Below are 27,799 nucleotides of genomic sequence, written 5' to 3'. Positions count from 1 at the left end.
TTAGTAAGCAGGCTTTGTGCCCCTTCCGGTGGCAGTTTCCAGCCAGCTCCTGGCTTTGCCTTTCCTTTTAAGTGCATATATGTGTTCAAAACAAATAATAATAATAATAATAATAATTATTATTATTATTATTATTATTATATGTGTTTAGAGAATTAAACAAGATGGATTTGTGAAAATGTCGTATATGCATGACAGCTGCATGTTGCCTGTGGTGCTTTACAGCACTGGGGATGTACACGTACGGCGTTGGCATTTCTGCGACATTTGTGATTACGTTAATAAGTAAGTTACGAAGTGTACAGGGGGTTAAATAAGCCACCTTAAGTGACCAGTGTGTCATGACCCGAAAAACAACCCGTTTAATACTGAGGTTACCGCAGTCGTACTATAGGCCGAAAAGAAGGGTTCGGATGTAGATAATTATAGGATTACTATCGATGTTACCGTTTAAATCTAAAAAGTGTAATATGTATGTGCTGTTGTCAGTGGTCATTCGCTGCACAGACATAGCGCTTAACCAAAGTAGCTCCCGGTAGGTTGAGGTTCGCCACGTCTTACTTATTAAATTACGCGGTTTAACGTGCCAAAACCACTTTCTGATTATGAGGCACGCCGTAGTGGAGGACTCCGGAAATTTCGACCACCTGGGGGTCTTTAACGTGCACCTAAATCTAAGTACACGGGTGTTTTTGCATTTCGCCCCCATCGAAATGCGGCCGCCGTGGCCGGGATTCGATCCCGCGACCTCGTGCTCAGCAGCCCAACACCATAGCCACTGAGCAACCACGGCGGGTTCGCCACGTCTTACTAGTAGCCGTTGCTTGCTTGCCAGTCTAAACGTCAGGAAAAACTTGCCTGATTGTAATGCTCGCCTTGATAAGTGACGTCGCTATCTCTCCCGCGTGTGCATATTCATATCCGTTCATTGTTTAGGGCGGCGCAATCGCCCCCTACGACAAAACGGAGGTACCGATCAAGCGTCACCGCCTGCGGAAAGCAAAGCGCACATTGTTACACATCCGTGCGGACGCCAATGCGCAACCGTCGCCAGGCGTTGTCCGTATCTATTGAATGCGACCAGAGGGCTGCTCGAGTGCTCCACACAGCCGGGAACAAGTCTGCACTTTTCTTACGATGTATAACACTTCCGGTTTTGCGATTTTTACGTTGTCATTGATTGGGCTTAAGAAACGCAATAGCTGCACGATAACTGCATTCGCTGTTCTTTATATGCAAATGAAAATAAAATAAAAAAGCATAGTCACGTCATCATGGTTACAGCTTTTCCTTCTCACATAACACCAATAAGCATATAAGAGAGCAAACGTCACAAGTTCGAAAAATCATGAGCGGGGTGAGTGACAGAGCGTAAAGGGCCGGTTTCTTCGCCTGTATACGATCGATTGGTTGATAGACTGATTGCTTCCTTTGATTGCATTTTTTTTCAACGCTCAACCCATACACTACAGAGCCCTGACAAGCTGGGCTACCTGACGAGCGACCAGGCCTTGGCTGACTATGCCGACCTAATTCTGCACCTCAAGTACACCTTGCCCGGAGCCGAGAAGAGTCCGGTGGTCGCGTTTGGCGGCTCGTACGGTGCAATGCTCGCCGCCTGGATGAGGCTTAAATACCCGCACATTGTCGAAGGGTGAGAACGCTTATTTATGTAGTGACGCCTGTGAAGTGTTTAAGGTTGTGCGATATATTTTCCGCTTGTATAAATTGTGATCACGCGCGATCTCACTGACCTGTAAGACTGATTTCGGAGTTAATGTCGCATATGAGACAGCTGTAACAGTTGCGGTCGGACGTCAGGTTTCAACTACCAACACAAAAGACAACTACGACAAGCGTCTTATAGCAAGAACTGCGCTCGCAATAAGAACAACAACCTGCACCGAAATCCGGGCCTCGTCGAGGTACGTCGGATCAAGCAAACTACAACGGTGGTGGTACTTTTTGAAGGACAAAGAGTGCCAAACCACGTTATTTGTGGTAACGTACTCATGCCCTGTTACCTCTACCGACGACAGATAGATGTGTGCTACGGCTGTGGTGAAATCGGACATAGATCCGACGTGTGTCCCAATCCGGCAAGTGTTCGAAAGTGTAGGGGCTGTGGAATCACTTCCCCACCTGAAGATCATCATTGCGATCCCAAGTGCGCTATTTGCGGTGGCGCACACCACACTGGGGACCGAAAATGCAGTCGAAGATTCCAGATGCCTTATATTGTGAGGCAAAGGCGTCGAAGGCGCCAACGACAGCAAGCACGCTGTACACAGGTGGCCGACGACATTGAAGACAGCGACAATCCCCAGCGCAAAGGGGTCATGCAAGAAATTGACCCCAACTTGCGCTCTCGCACGAGAGAACGCTCCAGCTCACGAGGGCGCTCCCGCTCCAGAGGGCGTTCTCGATCCAGAGGACAACCCAACTCTGGCGAATCTTCTAGTGTTGACCAGCAACCCCGAGGACCTGGGGCAAGATCGAGGTCCCGTTCACAGTCGACCCCAAGAGCAACCTGGGCCGATCGAGTCAAGAACGGAGGCCTTGGGAAACCAGGACAACCGACAAGGGCAAGGTCTAGGAGTACTAATGGTAGGGCACAGCCGGAACGTGAGTCAAATCCCCGAATATTGGCATTAGAATCAGAAAATCGGAAATTAAGGCAAGAGCTGTCTGAGCTCAGGGAGGCTTTCAAATCCTTTAAAGAAAGGTCCGAAACACCCCGTAGTCAGATGGAGACAACGGCTCCAAAACCCTTGGCCGGCAAACCTAAACGTAAAGCCCCCCACCCCGTTCCCATTAGCGAAACAGAGGAGGAAGATTTAGAAACCTCTGAGGCAGAGGAGATGGGAGAGAGTGAGGCACCCCCCAAACACAAAAAAGTCAGAATAGCCGCAAGGTTAGCCACAATAGACAGGACTCTGGCGAAAATCATGGAGCTCATCACTAATCTAGATGCTCGAGTGGGTCAACTAGAAAGGCCCAAAGTTAAGGCAAAGGCAAGCGCAGCGGCTGCATCGGCAGTCCACGGAGGCACAAACGGTAGCCCGAGCGCGGACTCTAGGGGTTCGGGTAGTCAACCAGTGGTATCATAATGGCTTCAAACGACAACAATAACATTAAAATATGGCAGTGGAATTGTGCGAGTTTCCGAAGGCGCAAGGCTCCCCTGCAGCAGCTCATTAGATCGGCCAAAGTTAAGCCGCACGTTATTCTCTTACAGGAAACACTAGCTAAGGAGGATATCTCTCTACCGGGTTACAAGTCCGAAACCTTGACCATTCCAGGGGGTCGGGGAATAGCGACTTTGGTTCGAAAGGGTACCTCCTATGAAACTCACGAGCTTCCCAAGTACAAGGTTGGTCTAGAAGCACAAATGATCGAACTCATTCTGAAGAACAAAAAAGCAGCTAACGTGTATATAGCTAACGTTTATAGCTCTCCGCAAGATAGGAAAAGGGATTTTAAGACCCTCTTGGGCCGCATTTCCAGTAAGGCAGATACAGCCCCACTCGTAGTGGCTGGGGACTTCAACGCTCCCAACAAAGAATGGGGCTATGGTCATCAGAGCGTCAAGGGTACTAATTTAGCAACCACGGCAAGTGAATTAAAATTTGCTCTTATTACAGATGCTAACTTCCCCACGAGAATTGGTACCTCCACTACCAGAGATACAACCCCCGATCTTACATTCCTTCGGGGAATTGAAGGCTCATGGGACAATCTGCAGGAGAATTTAGGAAGTGATCACTACATAATTGAAATCATCTTACAGACCCAACCACCACCACTAAGGAAATATGAATACGTGGACTGGGATCTCTTCCGTAAGCTGCGTAAGGAAACCAGCATAGATGACGAATCTTATGAGGAGCTTTTAGATCAGCTAAAGGCAACGGTTAAGAAAGCTACTAAAATAGTCTCAACAGAAATCGAAGTCCCAAAAATGGACTCCAAGCTAGCTCACATGCTCGAAGCGAAAAATGCCCTTCTAACCAGATGGAAGAGTCACAGACTCAATAGAAGACTTAGAGCCAAGGTCGCCCAAGTTAATCGTGATATCGAAACATACGCGGCTCAACTTTCAGGTCAACAATGGGACGAAACTTGCTTAGAAACAGACGGCAGATTGCGCAGAGGAGGCAAATGGAACCTATTGAAGAGCCTACTTAATGACAAGCTCTCCAGAGGTACTACAAACCTCGCCATAAACAGGCTCGTCAATAAACAGATAACTATAGGGCGGACAGCAACAGAGGTCGCAAACGACCTCGCACACATGTACCTGCCACTTAAAAATGAATATGAAAACGAAGAAGAAATAAGCGAACCTTACTCCGGAATATCGCAACCGGACTTGGACAGTGACTTCACTGCAGCTGAGATAAGGCATGTACTTTTTAATTTAAATGGGAGATCTGCCCCGGGTCCGGATGGCATCACAAATAAACTTTTGCGAAACCTGGACGATGATGCCATAGACATTATCACGGTCAAAATTAATAGTCACTGGAGATCCGGCACTGTCCCACCGGAATGGAGGGAGGCCAAGGTGACGTTTATACCGAAACCCGGCAAACCACTAACAATGGAGAACCTCAGGCCCATATCACTTACATCCTGTATTGGCAAAGTAGCCGAACATGCTATTCATAATAGGATAATAGAACACATAGAAAACCAGGAGCTTTTCAGACACAATCTCATAGGCTTTCGGAAGGCATTATCCACACAGGACGCCATGCTAATGATCAAACGGGCTATTATTGACGACCCTAGCAGGGACGTAAAGGGCCTCCTAGGTCTGGATCTTAACAAAGCATTTGATACGGTTGCACATAAACATATCCTACATGAAATCTCAACCTTGAACCTGGGAAGCAATTTTTACAATTATGTGAGGTCCTTTCTAGCTAATCGGACAGCTCGGGTCAAACTCGGGATAGTCACAGGCGGTCCATACAATTTAGGCAACAACGGCACACCACAAGGTTCAGTACTGTCTCCACTCCTCTTTAACATTGCCATGCACAGGCTCTCGGAGGAATTGTCCAAAATCCCGAGCTTGGGGCACGTCATATATGCTGACGATATCACAGTGTGGGTCCCTAGGGGGTCACTCGCAGCACTAGAGCAGACACTACAGGCAGCGATAGACACCACAGAATCCTTCCTTAAGGGCACCGGACTCAGGCTATCACCTAGTAAATCTGAGCTGCTGCTCTTCAGACAGGGGAGACAAGGTGTTAGAAACCTTGTGCCTTTAGAAACTCTGCCAATAAAAATCACAGACAACACAGGACGGGTCATACCCAGAGTAGAGCAAATAAAAATTCTGGGTCTCCTCATTGACGCAAGGAGCTGTAACGCTACGGCGCTAAACCGTCTCACAGGTCAGGCCAACAGTACTTTAAAGCTCCTGGGCAGGGTCTCAAACCGAAATGCAGGCCTCAAGGAGGACAATCTCATCAGAGCATATCATGCATTTTTCATCAGTCATGTGACGTATATTGCATCATACCTGAACTGGGGGAAGGGAGAGAAGGCTAAGCTAAACGCGCTTATACGCTCCGGACTCAAAAGGGCTCTGGGACTCCCGCACGGAACGAGTACCGAACTCCTCAACAAGTTAGGACTTCATAACACTATAGATGAACTCATTGAGGCACATTCGATGTCACAAATTGCAAGACTCTCCAACACTAAGCCAGGGTGTAAAATTCTAGATGAAGTCGGAATACTGCCTCGAGGAGGAGACGTCTCTAAGTTCAAAATACCCAAGGAGGTGGAGACACAATTAGTTGTAGGCCCCATACCTAGAAATATTCATCCTGTGTACAACAAGGGCAGAAGGGACGCCAGGGCCAAATGCATTCTGGGTAAACTGCACCAACAACACAGCTCAGCTCTTTTTGTCGATGCAACTAGTTATGGATCGGGCAACCGCTACGCTCTTGCCGTGGTCGATGAGAGCGGTAAATTAATAAACGCGGCGTCACTAAGAACGACCTCCATTCATGCCGCCGAAGAAGCAAGCATAGCACTTGCAATTACAATGAGGAGAGGCTCCACGATTTTCTCTGATTCCCGTACAGCTATTAGGAATTACTCAGCCGGCTTCATCTCAGTGGAAGCACACAAGTTACTTTTACACAGTATTAATACTCGTAATTACGACCAACTGGGTAGCTCACACCTAGTCTGGTTTCCGGCTCATCAGGGCCACGCGGTCAGCCCCAGTGGCTGCAATGCTAACGAGCAAGCTCACTCTGCTGTGCGAGATCTCACATGCCGCGCATCAGATCAGGAACTGCTCCAGGATGACTGCGGCTCCTACAAAGACCCACTTACTACTTTTCACGAGATCACCTCACACTATAGGGAAGGCAGGAGGTTTTTTCCTCCCCCCCATCAGAAGCTCAACCGAGCTCAGGCAGTCACATTAAGAATGCTTCAAACTAAATCTTATCCCACACCTTTTGTGCTTAACAAAATTGACCGGGATTTTCCCGCGGAATGTAAAAGTTGTGGACACACTTCGTGCCTATTTGATCATATGTTCTGGCTGTGCCCCAACCAAAGGGCTTCGGATCTCAACAGTGAGGAGGACTGGAGTCGGCGCATATCCAGCGAAGTCCTCCAAGATCAACTCCTGGCCGTCCGGAGAGCTCACGACATCGGGAAAGCCTTTGGCTTACCGGTGCCTACGTGGGCGGAGCCACCGACTTAGCCTGGGGGCTTGTGCCCTCGGACCCTAGTCTCTCTGGACTAAAATAAAGTTCTTGCCATGCCATGCCATGCACGGTTGAAAACCTTCAGGCGTTGCGACATTTCTGCGCTTGAAAGTGCCACGAAGAAATAAATGGCAGACTCACAGCGTATGCTGAATTGAAAACAAAAAAAATAGTGCCTGAGTGTGCTCGCATATATCTGAAGGCCTGCGGTGAGAATCAAGAAATAATGCTTACTAAGGACAGGACATAATATTATTGACCGAAACGTCAGTAGCTTGCCTATTATTTAGCTTCATAAAAACATTTTGGCGGGAATTGAAAGAGAAATTCTATATTAAAGCTTGTTTAAGGCGGTGCGACAATTTACTTATTTTACATGCTGAGGGCTAAGAAATTAGGAGGGGAGCGGTAAAATCCATTATAGCAACAAACATGCAACAAATAAACATAAATAACATCAGATATTCTCTGCAAACCGTATAATGTTAGCCAATACCTCTCACAAATGCTTTATATGGGCGATGGCGGAAATGCCTCTAAGATGTTGGTTTCATTCCTGCAATATTTTGAGAAGAAAAAAAAATACTCTCATGCATTTTCTAGTGTAGGGTTCATTTCAAAATTTACAGCGCTAATTCATTCAGAACGGCATGAGCTGGGATTGAGAAACTAGTTTGTCGCGAACGTTCAATTTTGTATACAGTAACTTGTGAATAAAACTGAACTTTGTTACGCATTCTATGTAATGCTAGCGCATGAAGTGCTGGTTTACCTTGAAATGAGTTTATGCTTCTGGTAAGATTACAATCTGAAACGGCGAATTCCTCTTAACCCTTTCAGAGTGGCTCTAGGAAAACACTTTATAGAAGTCACTTCCGGGCTGATATCTTTCTCTATGGGATGGTCAAAAAAAAAAAAAAGGTGGCAAAGTATGCAGCGCCGTGGCAAACGCAGCTTCACAAAGCATCAGCTACGACGCCTTGGTTTTATTACAGGGCTGATGTTTGCAGGCATCGAGCTCTAAACCGAGTGTTCCAAGCCTTTAAACCCACCAAGAGAGAAGGAGACAGAAGAGGCGAAATGCAGAGATGTTAACACGTATAAACCTGCTGTTGGCTACTCTGCACTGAAAGTGGGGGAGGAGGGAGGTAGAGGGGGAAAGGAGTCAGAATTCGTGCTAAACAATTAGCGCACTGCGGTTGTATTAAATGAACACCGTTCAAAATAAGGAACGCGTACGGAGCAAAACATGGCAGAGGAGGTACAGGCGCCCAAATCTTTAGCTGGTGTGCGGGAGCAGCGACTTTTCCGGGCGTCAGCGCCGTATGACGGGTCGAGGCTGGAAACAGCCTAGCAGACGATGGGCCCAGCTGAGCGCGCTTTGGCCGCATGCGCTTAGCCTCAGACTGTTTTCAGCCTCGCCCCGTCATACGGCGCTGACGCCCGGAAAAGTCGCTGCTCCCGCACACCAGCTAAAGATTTGGGCGCCTGTACACTGCAAGAGACCACATTCATTGTCGCGACCACTTCTGCCTGAGTTTCCATCAAGTTTCTTGGTAAGGATCGTCCCAATTCTTCCTCCTCTTCCAGAGCCCTGACGTCTGGCGGGCCGTTCAACATGCCACCAGGTCTCTCTCCATGCTCAACGTACAGTGAAGCGGTCACCAAGGCCTACAGGAGCGTGTCTGAGCAGTGTGTCAACGCCATACGTAATTCGTGGTCTGTTATGGAGAGTCTTGCTTCCACAGGTACGCACGGAGGTCAGAACTGACGACAAAGACACTTCTCCACTTTCAGAGCGTTCTGCTGCTGTGTCACCTTCTACCTAAAGTCATTCCTACGTTCTGTCCGAAAGAAAAAAAAGTAATTCCAGATTTTTTCCCCGCTTTACATGTTTTCAAACAAAGAGCATGCGACATCGCATAGTGAAGAAGACAGGCTATTGACGCTGTAGGGAAATAGATTCCTGCTTCGTTATTCGGTTAAAAAGGTTCTTGGGTTTTACGTGCAAAGATAATAATCTTTGCACGTAAAACCCAAGAACCTTTTTTAGTCTCTGGTTAGTCTTTAGTCTCTGGTCTCTGGTTATCAGTCGCGCAGCATAGTGGGGAACTCCCGAGTAACTTTGTCCACATGGGGTTCTTTAACGTTCAAACAATGAACGCTATACAGGCTGATGTTTGTCTTTTTTTTCATTTTTTTTTGCATTTTGACCACACCGAAATGCGGCTGCCGTGGGCGGGTTTTGATTTCACGCACTTGCGCTTATCGGCGCAACGCCGAAGCCTCACCACCCCAACGGCTTCGATCACCTAACGATAATCATGGGAATGAAGCGCTTCAGAACTATTTCAAACATAGCTGACTTTTCTCAAGAAAGATGGCCTCGCATATGGTTTGTCACAGTCGCGTTAACTACGTCTGCAAGGTTGTGTAACTCGAAAGGAACGGTCTACTGTTTCGAACATTTGGAAACTGACGGCAGCAACGCTGCATGTATCTTTGTGACGTCATAATGTGCTGCTTGCGCAGCATATATGAAAAATCAGCCCACAGTTCCCACACGCACATTAGCAAGAGCGTCGGATCTCGTGCAATTACTTTGATGGTAATAGCACTCTTTATATTATTCACAGAAACAAGTCTGTATTGTGAAGGAAACTAGAACTGGCCCCAGAACGTATGCTAGCCGAATGCATGTCGCCATTCGCATGTTCGTGTTGAAATGGTTCACGGTTCGGCTCATGCCTCTGTACTATTCACGTCGTGAACGTAAACAGCAGGATAGCCGAGACAACAGCCAATAAGGGAACACTACTAACGCCATCATGAACTTGTTTCCGGATAGGCCGGCGCAAGGTATGTCTCACATCGCTCTGCACATTGCTGCTGGGACAGAAAACACGCCCCTGCCTCGATGGGACGTAACCAGTGATGTATTTTTCTTTTGGCCGCCTGAGTGAGGCTAGAAACAGATATAATAGCCACTTCTATAACCCAAATTACAATATATATACGCAGTGTCGCCTTTCGTGCCTCTTCGCCTTCATGCTCGTTTTGCACTGCCTTCGTCAGAAATATGCAGGGCAGTTATTGGCGCCATCACAGGCTTTCCACGTAATATAAAACACGAGCGCCTGCACTAATTGACCAGAGTAATTAAATGCAAGAAGAACTAACTTAACAAGTTCTTATCTTGCAAAAAGAGTTGCAGCTACTGCTCGAATATGTGGACCAATCGTCAAACCTCGTGCTTGGCCCTCTGTAAAGCTTTAGTAGCTACAGAGCCCCAGAGGTCGAGAGGGACACTGCTTGTTGATCTGCCAAATTATAAGACACCTGGCCCGCGATAAACGCTCTGCAAGAAGGGCCGGGTGGCAAGCCTTGTCACACACGCAATGACTTCGTAACGTTTGGCCGACTGCTGCAAATATAAACTATTCCATGTCATTGGTAGTCACAAATACAGGTTTTTAATATGAGAACCCGGTGGTCTCTGCGCTTCTATAATCTACGATCGAGCGCGCAAATTAAGCGAAAATTAAGAAAAGCTGACGCCAGCATGGATATTGCCCGTTGCCGAATGAGCGCAGGAAATTAACCAAATTAACCAGGACCAGAACGAATGAATGGATAAACCTTTATTTGAAACAGTGGCTTATCACTCGTGGTGGGAGGGTCCCTTATTCGAGGGAGCCTTAAAAGGTTATATTACATTCAGAGATTCAACGCGCCCAATCCCCGATATGATACCAAGGCACGCCGTAATAGGGGGGCGGGGGGGGGGGGGGGGCTGAGGCTCCGTATTAAGTTTGCCCGACTGGGGTTCTTTAAAAGGCACCTGAATTTAAGTACACAAGCGTTTTTGCATGTCGCCCCCGCGAAATTGCACCTGTTGCGAACGGGGTCGAACATTCGACCTCGAGTTCAGCAACTCAATGTCATTTTATTTATCCCACCCTACAGGCCCATGAGCCAGTGGGGGGAGGGGGGGGGAGGAGGGGAAGTATAGAATAGTACACGCAGTATAAATAGAAAAATACAACCCTAGGATGTGTCAAAATACAGTTGTAACTATGGGAGGAAAGCAATTAATGTAAATAAAGTATGTAACTTCACATGCTACTAAGTGTAGTACTGCAAGCACACAAAATAAACAAAATTACAAAAAGCAAAAGGACTGGAATCATGTTCACTGGTTCATAGTAAAACGAATGTTATTCTAGAGTAGATAGTAGGCCATTTTTGTCGATCAATATTTAGCTAGGCCTGAGCAGACGGCATCAAAATCCATTACGTCACAGCGAGAAAACGCGGAAATTTCACTTTAGCAACGCCACCCGTCTTTCGTGTTTGCGTCTTTTCTTGCTTACGAAGCGTCTTCTCGCGGTTAGAGTGGCTATTTCAGCGTTGTGAAAGAGAGATTTACTAACACAAATTATATACATTTTTCTTTATATTTAGTGTTCCTTTAACATCATCGTGGTGTCTTCTGTCGATTTCAGAGGCAGGGTCAAGGTATCTGCAAGAAAAGTTCAAAACGTGCCAGCCGCTGCATCCGAGCAACTACACAGTGTTCAGAGACATGTTACGTGACACGTACGGCGTGTTGGCGATGTCAAACTACGCTGATGAATCCGAGCTGGTGGGAACACTACCGCCAAATCCTGTCAAGGTGGGCATTCTTTGCCTGCTCGCCAAATTGTTTCTGTCATTGCCACTACTTCAGCACTGATTCCACGTAATGGCGAGTAGGCATTAGAGAGCGCTTGTGCGTCGAAACGAACGGCATCTTATTGAATGTTTACCAACAATTTACAAGCATAGAAATGTGATCGTAACATAAAACACATTAGTCCAAATTCAGGGAGAGAAAGTGAAAAACGAAATTCCGTAAGTAAGGAGAAGCGTGCCCAATTACCAGACTTAAAAAAATTGCACGAGTGTTTTGTTGTCTTTTCCCAAAACAACAACGCCAATCATACGTCCCAAATTCGCTTAAAGTTATCTCTTAACATTACCATTTGCCCCTTAATAGATACTTTACCTTGTAGTCTGGCTTGTTAGCATTATTATCATCGGCTAAATAAAGTATATTTAGTATAAAGTATAAAGTATAAATAAAGTATTTGTAGGGAAACAGTCGCACCCAATGTTCTTGGGTTACCACCGTCTATTCAGAGCAGTGCTTGAATCGGATCTACCCTTTATTTGAATATTTCCCAAACCTTAACTAATTCCTTGCCATCCTTGATCCTTCTCCAGCTGCGCTGGCGCCTAATCAGCAACTTTCATGTACCACTTAATCTCAGTTCCAACCATAAAGTGACTGACGAAACCTCAATTCTTTATAATGATCTGGTGAACTCGCTTTCAATCGCTGATACATGCTGTGTATTTCTCTCTTCCTAGAGGCACGCACAATTTTTACACAGTCTTTGCAATATCTTAATTACAGCCACCAATGCAGCGTTGTGTCTAATCCCTACTTACGTAGATTTCTTGTAATAAACTCGCACTCATTGTTTCCTTTCCGTTACTTCTCTATAGTTGCCTGACTACAGTATAATTTATTAGAGGTAAGGCAGAACGATCGCCCTGAGATAGTATGCTCTGGCCTGATACTCTGCGCACGAGAAGATGGAAAGAGAACAAAAAAGAGTTATGAAAGATCATAATTGGGACAGGAAGATAGGATGCTTATGTACAATAACCACGTAGCGCAGTGGTTTACCTGAAACCTCCAGACTACTCCTGTGTTCTTCAAGTAACAGCAAAAACAGGTACAAGGGCTGTTGTCGACTGTGCGGTTAGACATTGCGGCCGATATAGTACATTCCGACATTGTTTGCCATCCAGTGCCTGCCAGCGCAGCCCACAAGTTTCTGTTTCGTAAGTGAGGTCAACGTGTTGATTATGCGCCTTTTCTGTTCAAGGACACCGGCTTGGAGCTCTGTATTGCCTGAAGTGTCTCCCCCTGCGCGCACCATTTCGACTAGTGGTTTACGCCGTCCCCTCATCCTTCTTCCCCCTCCCTCCTCACCCTCGTATTCTTACAGGAGATATGCAAGCACTTCATGAATGTCCCAAAAGGGAAACATGGATTGGTGGACGCCGCTGCTAATGCTATGTCGATGTTTTTCTCTGAGAGGGAAGGACGACCCTGTCTCGACGCTTTACTATACGAGAGAAATCTCGACAGCTATAAGTTCCTGGTAAGCCATGCAGTACTTGTTCCTAATAAGTTCGAATTACCCGATATATTTTGGCTGTTTACGTTCTTCATTCATCACATTTAATCTCATACCTGACGCAGTACTACATTTGACGTGGTGTTCGTTACAAGTGTGCAAGTACCGGATGCTATTGATACAGCGCTTGCAAGTCTAGAATAAGCACCATGGCTCGCCCGCAGCCTTCTATTCGCATTAAAGTAAAGAAGTGCGCGATTCACTGCTAAAGACATACTGCGACATACTGTTAACGACCACTGGTCCCTGGGCCCTACCAGGTGACTTCAGCGCGCATCTCCGGCTGTGAGGAAGCACCAGCATCGGCTGCAGACGGAAGAATGAAGCTGCCCACCGCATCTGTGGGGCACGACATATAGCAGCTGCTTGGATTTTGGCGTCAGGGCGCTTCGAAGCACACTGTGCTGTGTGCAGGCTTGTAAACGTTACATAAAAAAACAGTAACCAATTACAATTACTTTCCTAAAAAATGTAACTGGGTACTATTACCAGTCATTTTTCCACAAAGACAATTCAGGAATCACTCAAAAGGAATGAATTACTTCTTGGTTACTTTCCTCCTAACTCTTTATAACATTGCGCAGATACCGCACACACAACGAGCTGGCCAGGCACATTCAGTTAAGCCTCTGCGGCCCTTCCTGCACTACTTAATTTCGCTAAAAAGTGCTTTTCAAAAAACTTTCGTCTTCTTCCCTCGTTTTCCTTTGAAGATTTCAGCAGCGATGCCGAAACTGCGCTCAATGTGCGCGCTGCAGGGTAAGGCAGTGTTGTAACATACAGACATCCTGCGCACAAGATTGCCATTACTCAGCATTTGGGTCCTCTGTAAAGCGAAACGTTTCATTGTTGCTAGCTGGATTTGAAAAAGACGCACCCGCTTGGACCAATGAAAAGCTGTAAGAATTGCCCGTAGGTGATTAATTACCATTAACATCCAAGGTGGCCGTCGCTGTCAAGACATACCAGCACCGGTTCGATTAGCCGGCCAACATCTGGTGTAACGTTAATATGACGAAACGAGTATTGAGTTCCCGTGCCTGCCCGTTCGAGAAAGAGAGAAGGAAAGGAGAGGAAGGGCAGGGATGCCAACTAGACTAGACTAGCGTCCGGTTTGCTACCCTACACTGCAGGTAAGGGAAAAGGGGAATAGAAAGAGAAAAAGAGGAAGGAGGGAGCACCGAGTGCCCGTTCGAACATGCTCATAAGACGAGGCTGACGAGTGGCACGATCTAGGGCGCTCGGGTTGTATTCGCCTAATTCAGGTTCCCGAAGATGCTCCTCCTGTTTCAGCTGATGTCGTCAATGGAGTAACTAATTACACGTGATTGGTTACTGAGAGAAGTAAATCAATTGCAGTTAGCGTTACGTAGTAAAATATATGCAGTTGTCAAATTAAATAATTGCCAGAAAATGGAAGAGATTACTAGTAATTAATTACATGTATTTCCTTATATACACGTCTGGATGCGTGTACACTCAGTGCTCCCTTACTCCCCCCTTCAGCTCTTCTTTCCCTTACCTTAAGTGTATGGTAGCAAACCGGATGCTTGTTTGGTAAACCTCTCTGCCTTTATTCACTTTGTTTTCTCTCTCTCTCTCTCTCTCTCTCTCTCTCTCTACATTTCGTAAACTGGTTTGCCTTGCAGTAGGCTTGTCATTTTGGACTTCTGCAGGTTGGCTTTCTGACCTGTTCACTGCTAAGCAGCAGTCAGCGGTGTTTTTAAAAGGCCAACCACGACGAAATTTCACATTGGTTAAATTTGTTATGAATGCGTAGTACATACCACTGAAACAATCTTGACAAAGCCACGGGGCTTGTAATTCGATAGTTTTTATTTTTCTTCGTGTTATGAACCTACAGATAACTCCTAAGGACAAGAAGCGTGCACCTGGTGGTTGTTACTGTGACGTAAGTCCCAGCACGTTGCCTCCGAGATGTTGAAGCGCGCCGTGGGGAGCCGGGGGAGCCGCTTTATCTCGGAGAGTCCCACTGAGGAACCGCGCGTTCTGTCATACGTCATTTCCGGCAAGGGGTAGCAAAACAGCTATTCTTTGCGAGGTTCTTGTGAAGCTTCCGTTGTATTTCAAACGTCAATTTTCTCACGGAGATTACTCTATATCTAGCTCTTAAACTGGGATTCCTTAGCGCAGTGCAAAATTCCCCATCAAGAATCCGCGCCAGCCGCAGAAGAACACAATTACTAGAGCTCAATAAAGTTTTCACTCACTCACTCACTCACTCACTCACTCACTCACTCACTCACTCACTCACTCACTCACTCACTCACTCACTCACTCACTCACTCACTCACTCACTCACTCACTCACTCACTCACTCACTCACTCACTCACTCACTCACTCACTCACTCACTCACTCACTCACTCACTCACTCACTCACTCACTCACTCACTCACTCACTCACTCACTCACTCATTGACTCACTCCAGCTGGCCTTTACAAATTAAATACTGGGGTTTTAGGTGCCAAAACCGCAATCACGAGACACGCCGTAGTGTGGGACTCCGGATTGATTTTGTCCGCCTGTGGTTCTCTAATCTGTGTATTTTAACTTCAAAAGAAACAAGAAAAAGAAGAAAAAACAACGTCTCATGAAGCGCCAGTAAAATGCTGTGTAATCATTTTGTTTATTTAGGCACTTTGCTGTTTGACAACTCATCAAGAACCCAAGAGGACGAAGTGCTGTTCAGTCGCTATATTCAAATGCAGCTATGTCGGTTTATGTGGAGACAGCAATGGTCAAGCGATTCTGTTGACGCTTCTTATGGACATTCTACAGCATAAAGAAGCTACAACCTCCTTCGCGTTTTCATTCGCTATAGCAAGTTATACTTAATGTTCGCATTGGCGCCATTTTCTCCTGAAACTCATGCGCGCCATGTGTGTAATAACAAAAAATTATGAGATGGAAAGACGCGAAAAGGCGTAAAACGCAAAAAGAAAAGATGGATAGAGACAAAAAGCCTGCGGTATGCAAGTAACAAGGTTCCTGAAGACTTAGCTTCGGGAACTTGGCGTCGTTCATCAAATAAAGATTTGCCTCTTATAGAAAGGCAATACGTTACATATGTATATAGATTTCGTCCTGGGCTCGTCCTGGGCTCGTTCTGGGCTCGTCTTGCGCTCTTTTCTTAATGCAACTCAATTTTAATCGTGATACATTTGTTGTAGAAAGTTCAATGTGCACTCAATGTGTTCTTAAATATATTTTCCTTGTCGTGTTTATGTAAAACAACTTGTTTTTTTTTGTTGCTATGTCATGGCCATTGCCAAAAAGGGGGACGAAAGTACTCTCAAGCCAGTTATTAACGGCTTTTTCCGCTTGGTATCCCAAAACAATATTTTCGCATTACGATGAAGCAATAAATGAAGCAATGAATGAATGAATGAACGTACGTATAGGGGAATATATTTTATCACAGTCTATACGTCACTATCTCAAGTCATTTTAATCACAGTTCTATGCAGATGGCCTTGGGAGTTCTTTTTTTTTTTTTGCCACGTGAGAACACACCAGAGGACTGGATAGCGTAATGCCATCGATCTGGTGCCTGTATTTTCTTTCTTTTTTTGCTCCAGACTTGCAACGAACTCATGCAGCCATTTTGCGGCAACGGAGTGAGCGACATGTTCTACCCGTACACGTGGAATGCATCAGCTGAGAGAGAAAGGTGCCAGCAAAAGTTTGGCATCACACCGGATTTTTACAGAACCGTCATGATGTTCGGAGGGAGCAAGTTCAGCACAGCGACCAACATCGTCTTCAGGTAGGGCGCAGGAGAAAAATTTACTCGGAGCAAGGGGGCGAGCGTTGACGGCTAGAATTATCACGTTTTGGCGATTTAGCCGACCAAAAACGGGAACCTGGCTTTTCTACCCTTAAGGTTCAATGGTGGCTAAGAACATACTTTATGAACCAACGCACCAATTTTACTCACGTGCTGTAACTGTATGAATGCTTCAAAACCTCAGGTCGTCCCCGTCTCCTTTTCTTGTCCCTCGTGTTCTTAGGCGCCGTTTGCCGCTGTATGAATACGGCCCTTGGACGTATGGTAACTACTTCAATCACCCAAACTAAAAATTACCATGCTATACCATATCGCCTAGTACTGCAGAGTGAAAACTGTATTTATTATTATCAACAGCTGTGTTGAAATATGTTATGCCGTTTAGACGGCACTGGCTGCTCTTATTCTCTGAATTGAGATATGTGCGCCTAGCTTCGCTCAAGTTTCAAAGAGCAAGCAAAAGAATATAATGACAAAAGAAATGAGTTTCACGCACACAACATAAATACACAAGTTACGTTCTTTAACAGTTCAGAAAACGCGGATTCTTTTAGAAGTACAAACTACGTCGCTCGCTAAGTGCCTATATCGTTTTTTAAACCCTGTTATCTGATAGTTTACCATTGGTGCCTACGATTTATTCATGTTTTCTTTCTCTTCATTCCCAGCAAAACGTGTGTACACAATTACAGAGTAATAGAGTTCAGAAGCGTTCACCTTAAGCTACCGTAACGTGCACCATCTCTCTTGCTTTTCTCTCAGCAATGGCGAACTGGACCCTTGGTCAGCGCTGGGCATCCAAGAGCCTCCAAACGACGACCTGGTCGTGATCACAATACCCGGCGCGGCGCATCACGTCGACCTGCGCTTCGCATCTCCGACCGACTCGCCAGCCGTGAAGCAGGCCAGGGTTATCGAGAAGAACTATATACGGCAATGGATATCCCAGGATCCTCCACGGTCACAACTAAAGAAGAAGGGGCCTCGAGTCATCACTCGAAGAGACAGAACCAGCTTCTTCAACGCGTACAGGTTTTAGAACAACTGTTTGCCCTCGTCACTTTGCGACAGGCCACGACTTCTAGTTAGGAAAGAAACTCAGGGAATATCCTGCAAGAGGTGTATCTCGGATATTTGCAACGTCGTTTTTTTTGTGCATGTGGACGCAGGTATCTCTGTCTACGACGATCGATATCGCAAGTATTCTCACAATAACGGCCAGTTACCTGCTTGTTGCTCTAGGCGTATATGCTTAGAACATCGCCGACGCACAGGGTACTTTGCGTTCTGCCTCGTATAGTCGGAAAACTTACAAAACACTTGAAATGCCGCATTGACGGGCTTCTAACGCAGGCGCGTTGTAACGACCAAGGCACGGTACATGACCTATTTTTATACGCACGAAAATGTTTGTACAGACGCGCTCGGTGTTCCACAATGATGTCATCTTGACAAAACTTGGCACAACATCAATAATTTGTCGGCGTACAGCCGAACATGGTGGCACCCGTGAATAGAAAAGAAATCGTCCATATATAAATAGTCAGAGCAAACTTTGTCAGTAAATGTTATATTTGCTAGTGAGCTTGCAGACCTATAGTCGGGCACAACTTAATACGACAAGAGAGGCCTGCCAAGATGACCGAAGTGCAGCAGCCGATTGTCTCGGCGACTAAAGAAAAAATCCCGCTGACGCGATCGGCCCAGTTCGAAGCGCGGGCTGCCATGTTCTCCGTCGGCGAAGTCACTGGCGGTCGGTCCGGCTCATGACGTCAGCCTAGAGAGCTCGTCCATTGGTGGAGGCTCGTGTGCATCCGCCTTTGAGGGGCAAATGCCGCTGCCTTCTAAAGTTGTAGCCGGCTATAGTGCAGATAAGACTTTCAGCGATGTGTATTTAAGGAATGAGTCGGTGCTGCATCTGCACAGATGTTCCTGCTCTGGCCTTTTTTCTGGTTTTTTTTTCGTCACTGAGGCGAAGTTGCTCGTTAGAACACAGTAATGTTAGTCTTTAATATTCACTCCCTCTTCTTCAGTTCATACGCTGTCAGAGACGAAACAAAGGTAACAAACATGTCCCGAAGGGCGTATAAGGTGGTTCACATACATGCCATTATCGTTGCATTAATTAGGTGTTCAACACTTTCACAATTTATAACACAACAAATCTTACAAATGAATGCGCGCAAATGAGCGTATAGGAGATCCTGACCATCCTGCCTCTACGTCGTACTGCCACGGTGTTTTGCCATTATTGTTATTGCACTAATAAATTTGTATGACTATACTAAAGCTAATTACCTTTTTCTTTTGGTTTAGAATAACAAACGCGGAGACAAAGATAATTTCGTGACACACGCACGATATGGATTCACGGCTGTTGATTTAGTTTTGCTTTAGTTCACATGAGAAGTCGCACAAGCAAGCGGAACTTCTGGGTGTGCCAAGCATTTTTGTTATTATGCAGAGGAAGAATTGTTGGCAAAATGTATAGTTTTGTACAATGACGTTTTCTCACGGTTTTTTATATACGGTGCGCGTACTTTGTCAGGATGCCTTCCTGCCTTGATTTGTAGAAATGGAATCAATAAAATATTTAGGCTATTCACCTGTAACTGTTCTGCAGATTGCAAGACCAAGCGCAATTTACTACGTTCCTGAAAACAGCCATATGACGCAAGTGTAGCTCGAGTTGCAGAGGGTGAACAGGGAAGCCTAGGTCAGAGCCAAGGTTCCGAGAAGGCAATTTTTCCCTCTTCTCCTCAAGCACGTTCAATACGACCATCTCTTCAAGGGATCACCTATCTGGTAATAAGGAAACCTAACTTAATCTCTGCTACTTTATTACGAGAATAAAATAGCTGATAGTATACGTTAGTCTGATGTATATCGAATAAAAATATAGACCCAATGCCTTAATGCCATAATTCAGCTGTAACTAGTAGCGAATACTAAACGGCTCCCTTCAACCGTGGACCATACACGTTTCGAACAACAAATGCCGTCTTCAACTTGAACTTTGCCAGGGCGCGCTGGTGCAGGACCAATCGGGCTGGCGAAACATTGTTGCTTTGCTGAAGCTTCCCTTGTTTGCCCCCTGGTGGTCAAATTGCTTTGCTGAATTACTGCGACGCCCTTGCCTTGCTTGAATACAGTTCGATAACAACGCACAATACTCAACACTACGTCGCAAAAAAAAAAAAAAATAATAAATAAACATACCGAAAATGTGCACCTCTTTTATAGAAGTAAAATGCCGACGCTAGGTTTTTCAGCGCTGATGTTACTTCGATGTGTTCTGTAGTAGCTGGACTTCACACGCCTCGAGCACCCTTCCCCCATATGCGTTATCAGTTTTTGAGCAGTGGGTAAAGTTGCGGTTAATGCATGTCAAAAAACACTCTACCGTTATTCTGTATTTAAACATTTCTTCAGATTAGTTAGCGTTTGGCTTTACGAAATTATATCGCCGCACCGAGGCAAAATACTAAAAAAATACGCTCGACCTTGGCTAAGGCTCCACATTGCTGAGGTGAGTCCATTACTTTTTTGACTCTATCCATTTTTTAGGTTAAGCATGCAGAACTTTATTGCACAGGGACAAAAAAATATTCGGGACGTTTTCGTTCAAGCTGGAGGTGCGGTGATTGCGCGAGTCTTTACGGTATTCACACACTTAACTGTTAGTAAGTTGCAGTTAGAGTACAAAACATGGCTCGCATGAGTGATAGTTTCACATCTGCTACCGAGTAGGACCGGAGATGGTGAGCGTGAGCAACGCGACGACCTTCTAGCATTTGCGGCCCGCAGGTGCCGGAACAAGTTTCGGTCGAAGCGGAGATAAGTGACCCATCATCGCGGAAGAGATGGTTCCGCGTATAGCCAATTATGTCGCGTGACCATCTGCAGCAGCTCCCGTGTGTTATGTAGACCTAGCATTCTGGGCGAACGTGTACGTTTGTGCTTGTTTGTGTTCGCGCATGCAGCGGAGGTTTCTCGTGTAGTAGGTCAGTAGGCTATCACCTTACCGGTGCCCGTGTAGGCCGCACACGTAGGAGAATTTGTTCTCGTGAAATAGGATTGCTCGTTCCTCAGTTATTTTATTGCTCCGTCTATCCTCTAACCCTGCAAAATCAACGTGCATGAAAGTAGTTGTGGGAATATGCACACAAATAAACCAGCAAGCAGTGCCGTACAATACTGAAAGGACACTTTCGAGTACGGTTGCTGATGATTTAATGTTGGGAACAAAGTCAATATCTTCAAAGAACTGACTTCAGAAATGAAAAAAAAAAAAGAACGGTTGCACGCATGACGCGTTAACTTAGTTATGGTTCATAATGAAACATAAAAAGCGACAGAAACATGTGCGATGTCTGCGTAAACAAAAAAGATCAAAATTGGACTGAACAACACAACAGTTTTTTTTTCATGAGTAGGAAAGGGGTACGAACAAGCTACAATAGTGCGACCAACTGCTTATCAAAGCATTATCACGAAAAGAGAACAAACAAAACATACAAATCAGTACAAAGCGATACCGAAAAAAAAAAGCATTGGTGAAAGATTTACTGATGCCTATAAATGCGCGCAAGTCATCAGCACAACACCCATAGAGCTTAGCAAAGCAAACCAAGCGACCGCGTTCGCGACGAAAGAAACAGGTCCCACGTAAAAAAACAAGCAACTGGGGAGGCGCAAGACACGGACGCTATTTGACCCGAAGCAGAGCTACTGAACGGGAAAGGATGTTACGTTACCTGCCCCAGGCACTACGGCGCCATAGACATTAAGTCTGCGTCCAAGACCACACGCCGTTTGGGCAGTCGGCATCTCAATAGTAGCCTGGTGAACTTCGTCTTGTAAGGGACCCTACTCATGGATGGTATGTGGCTGTTCGTTGGATCGCTATTAGCACTCGCTGTCGCGGAGACGGTGACCACCGAGCAGAAGTACAGGGTTGCGTACTTCAAGCAAAAGGTAAGCGATTCTTACGAATTTTCCGGGCGAATTAAAGTCAGCGGACTTTTCTTATAAACATCTTTGTGGAACTGTATCCGCGAGGACACGGTGACTGCGCTTCTTATGTGTAGAGATGACGTTAGTAACGTCAACTCAGTTGCGAGAACCAAACACGCTCGTTTATGCTGCGAACGCCACTTGAGTTAGGGGTATTAGGTACCCCTTTTTATACTGTTCTATGTAAGAGGCAGCAAAGCGGTTAACGCGCCTACCGAGAATATACATGGGGGTCAGCTTTCGGACCAGTTTGAATAACGCGCTGCTTTTTAATAGAAGTTCTCATGTGGCGTAGGTTCGTAGCGCGAGGGCTCCAGTATCGTATCGCGAGGGCTCCAGTACAATGACAGTGCAAAAATCAGCTGATTTATCAGTGAGGCAGTTATACTTGAAGACTTTGTGTTACATAAAGTGCAATTCAATTTTGGCGTTTTACGTGATAGAACCACGATTTCATTATGAGGCATGCCATAGTGGGAGACACCAGATTAATTTTGACCACCTGGGGTTCCTTAAGGCCCACCTATATAAGTACTCGATCGTTTTTAGCATTTCGTACCGATCGAAATGTGGCCTTCATGGCAGGGATTGAAATCGCCACCTCGAGCGCAGTAGTTCAGTGCCATAGCCATTGGGCCACCACGTCGGGTTTATGTGTAAAGTAGAACGAATGTTTTTTTTTGTTACCCTCCGCACCTCTTTTTCAGTTGTTCGTCAAGAAGATGTTTCTGCATCAAATAACGCGTTTCTCTACGATTTGGTTTCGTCTCTGTTGGCCACGTATTGGCTGAAGGGTGTTAAAGATAATACGTTATTCAGTGAAGGTGAATGAGGCTTATCCGCAAGGTATTATGTGTACAGTGCACTGATCGGAAACCAAAAGTTAACCGCAATAACTATAGAAAGTAACCTAGTCTCTGTGGCCACCACCCTGCTGAACTCTTCTTAGTCCTTTGTCAGAATGGCAATTTGCAAAGTCACGGAGAAGTGGTTCTTGTGGGGAAGGAGGAAAGGCTAGCGCTATTTTCTGCAACCCATGCGGGAGCACGGCTCAGCGCCAGCAGGGTGGAGGAGATGGGATTATAAGAGAGAGATGGTAGGAGGGAGAAAGGTAGAGGGTCGTAGAGATGGAAGCGAAGTATTGGCGGATCAGGAAGCCCGAGGTGGTGGGATGGCCGTCAGGCCATCCGTCTTTGTAGAAATGTCCTATAGTCTCGCCGAGAGCCCCGACGAGTCGAGGTACTCGACGTACTGTGTAGGTACTGTGTAGGCACGTAACTTTACTTCCTCTTACTTATGATCGACCGGTTGTTCTTGCTGGGAACTACAACTACCGCACAGACTTCAAATCCATGTCTATGTGAAGCAGAAGGTCCGAATGAGCAGAAAGAATTTTCTTGCAGAATATTAAAATTGTCACTGGAAAGGTCGACGTTTAGGAGAACCGCGCAATTATCAACGTTTCTGTTTCAGGTGGACCACTTCAGCTTCAGCAATCGGGATTCATTTCGTCAGCGTTACCTGGTATACGAGGACCACTGGAACAGGAATGGCGGTCCTATCTTTTTCTACACTGGAAGCGAAATGAACGTCGAAGTCCTCGCTAACCAGATGGTGAGGGAGGAATGCGCGCATAGAATTTACTGTTATAATATCACCGCTAGTAAACTACAAAACAATTATACTGGATTCAGTGCCGAGGTATAGGTGAGAAAACAGTACGTTCACTTTAATGACAATGGATAATTCCCAACACGATAGTAGTTCACAATAAGGTGGATGCTTGAAGTGATACACGGTATCGAAAAATGAACGTCGCTGAAGCCACCGTTTTGATAAACCGACTTGTCTTCATCAGGGCAATTTTCAGAAGACAAGACCTCTTCTGCAAACGATGGCTTCGGCGGTATTCCTTGTTCGACCACTGTCGATCCCTTTAAACAACCTTTCCAGTTACTTATGAAGAATGGAACATAAGAAAGCTAATCTGTGAAATACATCCCTTCATTACGCTAAACTCTGCCGAATAGAAGAAAAAATGGCAAATTTATCTAGAAGGCCCGACGAACATGAATTATGTGTGAAATACCATCGCTATATCCAAAAACTCTCGTGATGTTGACTTTGTATGCCACACTAAAGTTGTTTTGACGGATGTTTGCTTGAAATTTTTGCAGGGCATTATGTACGACTGGGCAAAGGACTTCAAGGCTATGCTGGTGTTCGCAGAACACCGCTATTATGGCGACTCGCTACCCTACAGTGAACGATCCTTCAGCGTAAGTAGGTAGCAGGTCTTGCTATAATTTTAAACGGCCGGCTCAAAGCACCTTGTTCGCCTCAAACGTTAAATAATTCTGGGGTTTTATGCACCAAAACCACCGTCTGATTACAAGGCAGACTGTAGTGCAGACACCGCATTCATTTTGGCCACCTGGTGTTTGTTAACGTGCTCCTAAATCTAAGTACACGAGCGTTTTTGAATTTCGCCTCCATCAAAATGCGGCCACCATGGCCACGATCAAACACGCGACCTGGAGCTCAGCAGCGGAATGCCATACCCACTGGGCCACCTGAAACTCTGCATAATATCCGACTGTTACAAAAAGAAAATTGCGCTGGCCACGTGGTTATTTGTTTTTGCCATCTGGCTATTATATAAATACTAACTTAACCGCACTTTGCATTTTACACTCGCTCAGTACTTCTACATTGTAGAAGAAAAGACTGATATTTGAGGTATATTTCATGAATAACTAGACCATCTTTCTAAATATCTTCCGAACAAAGGAATACTGCCCTGGTTTTACAAGATGCACATTAGCCATATAATATACCAGCACTTAATTTGAAATAAGGCTTTGCGTTTGCCATCCTTTTCACTACACGTCACGACACTCGGCGCTGTACTCTGGAACATTGTTTAACGTGCAAAATAAAAGCTACTCTATCTTTTATTCTTGCCTTTGTTCATTCATTATGTTGGTCACAGTCGAGGCAGAGGCGAGGGTACCTGACGACGGAGCAAGCACTGGCCGACTTTGCCTACCTGATACAGCACATCAAAAAGACCGCACCTGGCGCCGAAAAGAGCATGGTGGTGACCTTCGGCGGGGGATACGGCGGCATGCTGGCTGCCTGGATGCGCGTCCGCTACCCGCATCTGGTCAAAGGGTGAGCAGACAGTCTTTCTTTAGGCTGATGTCACGACTTATACTACACACGCGAAACACTGAAACCAAATGCCCTATAATACAATCAATCAATCAATCAATCAATCAATCAATCAATCAATCAATCAATCAATCAATCAATCAATCAATCAATCAATCAATCAATCAATCAATCAATCAATCAATCAATCAATCAATCAATCAAAGATACTTAACACTGGTTGAATAGTGCACCTAGACCTATTTCAGAGTGTTGACGAAATACAATGGCAGATTGCGGGTCGCCAAAGATCGCATATTTTTTTCTGGAAACCGGGTTAAATGCAGCCACGTCTGAGGGAATGCTGTCATTGCGGTTATTACGAATAACGCTCGATACAACGGAAACTTGACGTAAATAATGCAAACCCGTGAAACAGCGTCTCATATCAGAACAAGCAGGCTAATTTCCAGGTCTAATGTTTCCCGGGACACTGTCCAATCCGCAGAGCCTACGCATCCAGTGCACCCATCGCGTACTACAGCAACGAGGTTGCGTGCGAAAAGTTCCCGCGCGCCATCACCGACAGCTACAAGAGCCAGTCGCAGAACTGCGCCGCCAGTATCCGCAGGTCATGGACCATCATGGACAAAATGGCAGCTACAGGTGAGCTTGTGCAGTGGTGCCTGCAATACACGGCAGGTGACCTGTCGGCACTACTTAGGGTCGCCAACACTATTTGCACATACGCGCCAAAGGGTCTCACGAGAGGGAAAACAACTTTATTTGACTCGTTTTACAAAAAGAGTGGGCAGGCTCGAAGCTGCTCCTGCCTCGTAAACCAGAAGACGGCCGAGATACCTTGTATCTCGGCGGCTCTCTCAGCCAGTCGGCAAGACCAAACCAATCTTGCTCGTGGTGGTCAAGCTTAACAGCACGCCTGCCCATTCCCCTTGCTCTTCTATTTGGTGGCCCTTGAAGGGTTCTGCCTGGGGACATGCCCACAAGATTTGTGGCACGTCCGCTCTAGTGTTAAATATTTTACAGAATTCTGTATAATTTCCAAAATAAAACCGACTGCAGGACACTGGGATCGGATACATGTTGGTCGGGAGTAATCTCCACGCCACTGCCTGTTTCTTAGCTAATTCAGTGCTAGGCGGGAGATACCGGGCCAGTCCCAGCCGATAGGTATAAGTAATTTCAGTATATGTGAAAATGCGATCTCTTCTGGACCCTGGCTTGGCTGGCTCATTTGCTCGGCGAGTAAGTCCTCAAGCTACGGTGTGAGCCGCCTTGTTACCGGGAAACGAGGAGTGCGCAGGTGCCCAGATGACATGGATCATACCACGCCGTCGCTGGTCACTATATGATTTAAAAATTTTGAGCGCCTCCGTGGAAATGCGACCCCTCGCGCAGTTGAAGACAGCTATCTTTGAGTCACTGATAACAAATTTAATGTTATCGATACAGTTGCCAACGCAATCGCTGCCTCCTCTGCTGTTTCGGGGTTGTCTGTGGTGACGGTCCCGTTGACGAGTTGGTCCACTTCCGCGTCTACCACCGCCACAGACATACCCACCTGATTCCTATATTGTGCAAGATGCCGTATATGCTGCTTGATCCCACTCCCACTTATGAAGCATTCCAATGGCCGCTTTCGAGCACTCCAGAGAGCCCTCGCGGAGCGCTTTACATTCGGCCACTCGAGTAGCCGGCTGGTCGCTGCGAATGACGCACTGGTTATTACAGAACTTTTAACCAAGCTCGACTCAACAACCTCCTTTAGTTTCCTTTTAAGGTATGTCTTAAATTATTCCCGACAGATGATGGACTGAGCTTCCTCACTGAGGCGTTCCACTCGTGTCAGCGCTTGACCACGGACAGCATTCCGCACTTGTACCAGTGGCTGAAGGAAGCCTACCAGACCATGGCCATGCTCGACTACCCCTACGACACAGAGCTGTTCGGAAAGCTGCCGGCGCACCCGGTCAAGGTAAGGAACTCGCCATATAGCCCATGGGCAGTGCGCAATGTATCAACGAAATGCACATAACCTCCACGGTGGGGTGGTAATCTTGCGTAGAAGAAATGCATTTCGATGACAAAACTAGAAGCCTGCTTACTTCATGTTAATTTCAACATTCTAAGTTAATTTGTTATTAAATACGCTCAGAGTACTTTTACAGCATAAGTCGTGAATTTTGCTCATTTGAATAGCTGACGTGCCTTGCAGGAAGCCTGTAGATTCCTGTGGAACCCATTGCAAACAGGTGAAGACCTCGTACGAAGCCTGCACAAGGCGGCCTCCATACTGTACAACAGTTCCGGAAATGCCGCATGTTACAGCATCGACGGCAACATTGGAGTTCACGCGGGCTGGATGTTCCAGGTATTTTACAAGACTGCCTAGACATGCAAAGCAAAAGTAATGGATTGAAAGGAAGAGTGCCTAAGTAGAGAGAGTGTGTCATAGAGATACGATAAGGGATGGCGGTTCACATAAAGTGACTGGAGCTTGGGCTTCCACACCACGTGGCGCCAGCTCTTGGACCTTAATCTTAAGTACCAAAAAAAATGGACAGCAGAAAGACGAGATCTGTAACAAAATGTCTTCGAGTCCATCTGTTCTCTCTGTCCGTCTTTGTGCTGTTCTTCCTAAACATGTTGAGGAATGAAATAGCAGCTCGACTTAAGGCAACGCTCCAGCTAAGGATGTGACACATGTCACCCTAGCGATGGCGAGCATGTGCAGTCTTACAAGAGAAGGGCAGGTAGGGCACGTGCAGCGGTCTTTGGCCATTGCGATTAGGATTATT

At 46.0% G+C, this 27,799-nt stretch overlaps 1 protein-coding gene across 1 annotated transcript in view; it reads left to right on the top strand.

The window, feature by feature from the left end:
• The window catches only part of LOC126539505 (uncharacterized), a 33,101-nt gene that overhangs the window by 3,018 nt on the left and 2,284 nt on the right, over positions 1-27,799 (top strand). The window contains exons 4-15 of the mRNA XM_050186375.3: positions 1,473-1,654; positions 8,340-8,497; positions 11,255-11,424; positions 12,809-12,964; positions 16,603-16,790; positions 17,574-17,844; positions 23,109-23,441; positions 24,005-24,106; positions 24,820-25,001; positions 25,489-25,646; positions 26,807-26,976; positions 27,217-27,372. Coding sequence (XP_050042332.2) covers positions 1,473-1,654; positions 8,340-8,497; positions 11,255-11,424; positions 12,809-12,964; positions 16,603-16,790; positions 17,574-17,844; positions 23,109-23,441; positions 24,005-24,106; positions 24,820-25,001; positions 25,489-25,646; positions 26,807-26,976; positions 27,217-27,372 — 2,226 coding nt within the window. The remainder of the gene's footprint in view (positions 1-1,472; positions 1,655-8,339; positions 8,498-11,254; positions 11,425-12,808; positions 12,965-16,602; positions 16,791-17,573; positions 17,845-23,108; positions 23,442-24,004; positions 24,107-24,819; positions 25,002-25,488; positions 25,647-26,806; positions 26,977-27,216; positions 27,373-27,799) is intronic.

Source organism: Dermacentor andersoni, chromosome 11, assembly GCF_023375885.2.
Source record: "Dermacentor andersoni chromosome 11, qqDerAnde1_hic_scaffold, whole genome shotgun sequence".
Lineage (NCBI taxonomy): Eukaryota > Metazoa > Arthropoda > Arachnida > Ixodida > Ixodidae > Dermacentor > Dermacentor andersoni.
This window is presented reverse-complemented; position numbering and strand designations above follow the sequence as displayed.